Genomic DNA, 6,000 nt, shown 5'->3' on the forward strand with positions numbered 1-6,000 from the left:
CTAGGAGACAGCAGCTTCTTCTATCCCAGGGATATGTTGTTGATAGTGCTGTAGAAAGCCCCATATTTCCAGCCACATATTGTGAATAATCAAAATCTGAGAAATTACTTCATTCTGAGCCAGGTGTAAAATTACAACAGGAGCTATGAATGTAAGTGCCTGTATAATCCTCTGGGTTCATTGGTTCCAAATGTTTTAAGTTCTCTTCTTTTTGCCTGAATTCTTATTTGCATCCTGTCCCTGGATTGCCTGGGAGCTGACAGGTAAACTTCCTGTCTAAAATGCTGATTATATGATTAAAATTACTGATATTTTGATATGCCCCATTTTGTGCTTTCTGACTGTATGCTGTGTAACCAACACAAGGGTTTGTACTCAATTACAAGCCAAGCCTTAAGTGACAGGTGCTGGCCGCATGCCTGCTCCACACTTTTTCATTTTTGTGTTTCTTGTGTGTTCTTTTGAAGCCTCAAGTAATACAATGTGTTTTCTGAGTAACTGTAATGCTGCTTTAGGAATAACTTTAGAGCTCCTCAGAAGTTATCAAAAAATTCTGCACCCACCAGCACTGGCTGATGACTGAGCCTGGTTAATAGATTCCCTCTGATCTGGAGTTGCTGCCATATAAGATGGAATATCTGGAATATCATTCAGTAACCTGAACTGGAAAATTAAAGAGACATTGCAGCTGTGTGATGGGAGAGATGGGAAAGGCTGTTACAAGAATCCTGTCCTGCCCATATTGCTGCAGGAAATGCTCCTGGCTCCTCTATAGCAATATGTTTTACAAAACGCCCTTAGAAGCAATTGGTTCTCCCCATATCAGCACTGATACTTAGGGGTTAAAATCAATAGGAGCTTACTGTTTAATCCAGTTTCTGTACCTTGTTCTGGAAAGTGGAAGGGTGGACTTTGTATCAGATTAAGATGAGTTAGAGTAGATTGAGGCTTAAGGGTTTTTCCATCAGAATGTAAATATTAAAGATAGACAATTTTACCTTGTCTTTGCGTTATTTAATTTTTATTCTCCTGATTCTATTTTAAGCTGAATTCTAATAATTCTTGTTATTCCACTAGCACTCCAATTTAGCCCAGAGAATACTGAGAATGTAACCTGTTTCTGTGTCTGCTGAAAGCCCAGATTTCATTTGGTACTTTTTTGTTTGTTTTCTTTGCTAGAACATGGACATTCATATTTGTGACCTTCTTGTTTTCCAGCACCTCCCAGATGGCTCTGCCCCAAGTGCACATGCTGAATTTTATCTTCTGCCAGACCCTGGTGAGGTCAGTCGAAGGAAAACAAGGACAGCTCCAAAAGGCTCTGACCCTACTTACAATGAACTTGTGAGTTCCCTTCATTTCCTTCCACCCTTTCTTGTTTCACAGACTCCCAGAATGGGTCAGGCTGGAAGGGCACACCATGGGTGCCTGGTGCCACCTCCCAGCTCCAGCAGGGCCATCCCAGAGCACGTGGCACAGCAGTGTGTCCAGATGGGATATCTCCAGCGAGGGACACTCCACACCCTCTCTGGACAATCTGTTCCAGTGCTCAGTCACTGCACAGGGAAGTTCTTCCTCACATTCAGGTGAACCTTCCTGGGCATCACCTCTTCCTGTTGCCTCCTGTCCCATTCTGGCCCCTGCAGAGCAGAGCCTAGTACATCCCCTGAGCTCTCCCTGTGGACACTGGCAGACATGGGTGAGGCTCCCTCTCAGCAGTCTCTTTTCCAGGGTGGACAGGCCCAGCTCACTCAGCTTTTTCTCATGAGAGAGATGCTCCAGTGCCTCACCATCTCCACAGCCCTTCCCTGGACTCACTCCAGGAGTGCCCTCCTTTTCTGGGTTTGTTGAGCCCAGAGCTGGACACAGCTCTCCAAATGTGCCTCACTGAGGCTGGTTAGAGGCAGGATCACCCCCCTCAACCTGCTGTCAGAGCTTTTCCTAATGCACCCCAGGACCCTTTTTGGCCATGAGGGCATGCTGCTGGCCCATGGACAGCCTGTTGTCCACCAGGACCCCCAGGTCCTTCCCAGCAGGTCACCCACAACCCACACAGGTGCAACTTGTTTTATTTGCTTTGCCCACTCTTGAAATAAAACAACAATACAGCATTTTTAGAGCTGTTGCAATGAGGATGACCAAAAGGAAGGAATGTATCATAACCTGAGCCACAAAAAGGGACAACTGTCTGTTTTGCACTTTTCTCAGAAGTGACAGTGTCTTTTATGTCTCTCTCTTCAGGAAAGCAGCTGGATTTTTCACAGTGCTCTGTCTCACCCCATAACCACAGTTACATGTTAGCCAAATGAGGCCAAGCATCATTGCACCATAACCCAGCAGTTCTGAATGCAGATATGCACAATAGCATGGAAAGTATTAATTGAATGGATGCTGTTATTCAAATTAACATTTGAAAATTGGTTGTCACTGTCCTAAATGATAACACAAGAATAAATAGCCAGGTTCTTTTTATGTTAAAATGCCATCAGTTCACAGCTATATATGATTATTTCACACACCACTGAAGTGCTCATGCCTCTGGGGTGAAAGGAAACATTTGTATGGAGAAACATTTATGGCAGAATGGGAAGTGGTATAAAGTGTGTTCATTTCTAAGGGCAGATGAGATTGAAACAGTAGGTGGGATTGGAGATTATAATTATTGCATGTAACAAATCTCCTAAAGATCTCAAAGTAATTTACAAATGCTCTTTCAGCAGGCTATAAAGTAGAAGGCATGGAAAATATTACCACTCCACCCTGTTTCACAGATAAGATATGATAAAACTTAGGTTAGTCAGCAGAGTCTGAGTGCTTATCTCTTAGTTTCTCACTCCTGGAGTTCTAATATTTCCCCTTTCCCACATCTGTTAATTACAAAAGTTGCCTGCTCACACTGATGACTTCCAGCATTCTCTAGAAGGCTCCCTGAGTAGTATTGCTGCTCACAGCTGAGGCAAATTTCCCTCCCCACCGCACTGCAGTGGAATAACAAGGAAGTAGGCTTTATTTTTTTGTTCTTTCTTTCTTTTTTTTGCTATCAGAGTGGAATGAATCTAATTCATCTGTCTAAAGAAATTCCTTTACATTTAAAGGACATTTAAAGCAAAGGAACATAATACAATTATATCATAACATTCATTGTAAGGTATCCAAAATGGACAACATATAAGAGCCAGCCAGCAACACTGGAAGACAATTATTTTTCAAATTGTACTTAAATCCTTTTGAATGCAATGAAATCCAAAATCCTGTCTGCAGTCAGTCAGTAGTCACTAGAAGGAGATTTAATTGTGGTTAACAAGTATTCCACTGCCATTAAAAGAAATTCCATGAAAACTTTAATGTCCGTAATCAAAACTGAGAGCCTCTTTCCCAGATGCTCAATCTTTTTCACTGGGAAGTGCTGATCACAGTGGGGACATATGGTTCCACTGAACCTGGCCATTTCCAACCCGATGCCTGTGCTTTAGCAGCTCTGCTCCTCCATATGTGATGTCATTCTGGATGCATTTTCTGTCCAAGGCTGGTAGACTGAGGCAGAAGCCGCCCCAGGGAAGAAAAACTACTAAAAATATAAGTCAGCTGTCTCTTAAGTTAGTTACTGTCCAAAACACTGTGTACAGAAATGTTGTAGCCTTTTTTATGAGTTCATAAGGTTTTATTAAATCCAAATGGCTGGAAGGAAGCTGTATATTAATTTCTTTCTTTGTTCCAGACTGAGAAAAATCTGAAATGTGCTTCTCTTGGGTATTTTTGATTTTAGTTTTGAACTTCTATTGCTTATGACTGCCTACAGCAAATTATCAACCTTGCAAAACTGCCTTTTATGTTTGTTTTTTTAATTCGTGTCTGAGAGTGAAGATGCAAAAGTCCAGGAGGGCTGACAATGAGTTACAGCAAATGTTTTGGAGTGGCTTTTAGCAAACAAATCCTTCTTTTCTCCTGTGCCTGGGTCTGGATTTTGGAATTTGTTGCATTCACAATAGTTAATGTTATAGTGCATTGAGAAGCGGTGGTGGAAAAGGAGTAACACAGAGAAATGGAATACAAAGAGAAAATGAAGGCAGAGCAGCCCCAGCCGGTGTGATGGAAGGGGAGGAGGGGAACTGCACCAGGAGCCACGGCCACTCCCTCCAGCACCATGCATCAAAACTACCTTGGATTAATTACCAAATCTAGGAACCGTGCCATGGCTACCTAAGGAGAAGCAACTGTCCCTCATTTGTGATTAAAATGTCATTAGACTCCTGTAGGTCAACAGTGTCTCTCTTCTTGGAGCCAGGAACAGTTGAATTCCAGCCCTAACTGTCCCACTGATTTGCTGCATGGCCACACATAACTCACCTCCATCTGATCTGTCTGTGTAAAAGGCAGGCAAATATTCTCACTGCACAGTCATTTCAGGATTTAACTGTTCCCAAATTCTGGCAGGTGGCATTTGTTTTATCCACACCCTAATTCAGCTGTCTTCAGACCTTTCTTCTCTCCCTACATCCTGATGATAATGTATACCTTACTCCAGCTGAATTTGCAATACCATTTTAGAAGTAGTTTACTGGGATCACTTGAAAACCACCCACCCTGCACTGCAAAGGTCTGTCATTGCTCAAAGATTAAAGCCTATTTTTGGCCAAAGATTAAAAGTTGTTCATTACCCCAGTTCAGTTTCTTAGCATTTACAGCTGATATGTGTAGTTTTTGGGAATTTAAAGCAACAGCTGGTACCTTTAATATATTGGCAAAGAAACAAGGCAGCTTTCTTTGGTAACATTAGCATTGCCTCAGTGTCAGATCACAGATTTATTCTAAATTGTATTATGCTTACTGTGCCTGTCCTTGCTTTCCAGATTTTCTTCATCATCTCACTTTTATTTTGGTGAGTGAAAGAGAAGCTGTGAAGTTTGTAATTCACTGACAATTTGGTGAAATAGGTACAGTAAACATGAAAACCAAAAAGCACCAGGTGCCAATTTCATGACAGCCATCCCAAACTATTATTTCCAAAGATTTTAAAATGGAAATGTTAATCCCCTAGTAAGACCTTTCTTGGTCTTGGTGCTTTCTGTGAGGGTTGCCTGGTGTCCTGTCCACTCCATGCTCCCTGTTAAATTCCTGCAGTTGCAAGTGGAAGTACAGAGGGGGTTCATCAGTTCAGGCCAGAGATCCAAGCTGGAGGGGCTCATTCTGCCTTTCCTCCTCCTCAGCCGTGCCTTGGGTACAGATTCCATGGAAAATCCAAGCAGGAAAATGCCTGTCAGGCAGTTTCAGTTTCCCATTCTCCTGAAGTGAGAGAATGTCACCACATTTGCTTTTCAAACAGCACAGAGAGATTAAAATTTAAAGGGTTTTGCCACTGCAACTAAAATAGCAAAAACATTTCCAGCCATACAAATTTTAGCTTAAATGGACTTCTCTTAAGGGAGTTTACCTTTCAGGCCTGCACTGAGAGCATTCCCTCACATTTTATCAGCTCACAGGCAGTTCACTCAGCAGTTTTTATTGATGCAGAGACTGAAGCATGGGAATCTGTTCTAAGTGCAGCTGATTCTTGTTAGGTTATTGCTCCAGATTGTTGGGTTGTTTTTTTAAATTCAGAAAATACACCATTATAATTTCATACTTAATCCCAGTGTGTTCTCACAGCATTAAGGTAATTTGAAAGCTATTTTAAATTTATAGGCATTAGTAATTTTTTAAGAGATGCTAAATTACTGTCATTTATTTTGAGAAGTATCAACAGCACTTCTGATTCAGAAACATCTAAATTTAGTAACTTCCATTTGCTAAACTGGGTCCAATCTTTTCCAGTTTTCACAGGGAAAATTGTGAATACTGATTTTTTTTTTTTCCTCTCAAGCAATGTTCAAGACAGGTTCCAGATTTATTTTCACATAATATTTTAAACAATTATAATGTATTATATATATTATAATATATAGTCTATATAATATATAGACTATATAATATTATATATAAAATATAGTATATATATTATAT

At 40.9% G+C, this 6,000-nt stretch overlaps 1 protein-coding gene across 1 annotated transcript in view; it reads left to right on the plus strand.

Annotated features, from left to right (window-relative positions):
- The window catches only part of PIK3C2G (phosphatidylinositol-4-phosphate 3-kinase catalytic subunit type 2 gamma), a 191,272-nt gene that overhangs the window by 183,758 nt on the left and 1,514 nt on the right, over window positions 1-6,000 (plus strand). The window contains exon 31 of the mRNA XM_014308778.2: window positions 1,219-1,344. Coding sequence (XP_014164253.1) covers window positions 1,219-1,344 — 126 coding nt within the window. The remainder of the gene's footprint in view (window positions 1-1,218; window positions 1,345-6,000) is intronic.

Source organism: Geospiza fortis, unplaced genomic scaffold (assembly GCF_000277835.1).
Source record: "Geospiza fortis unplaced genomic scaffold, GeoFor_1.0 scaffold13, whole genome shotgun sequence".
Classification (NCBI taxonomy): domain Eukaryota; kingdom Metazoa; phylum Chordata; class Aves; order Passeriformes; family Thraupidae; genus Geospiza; species Geospiza fortis.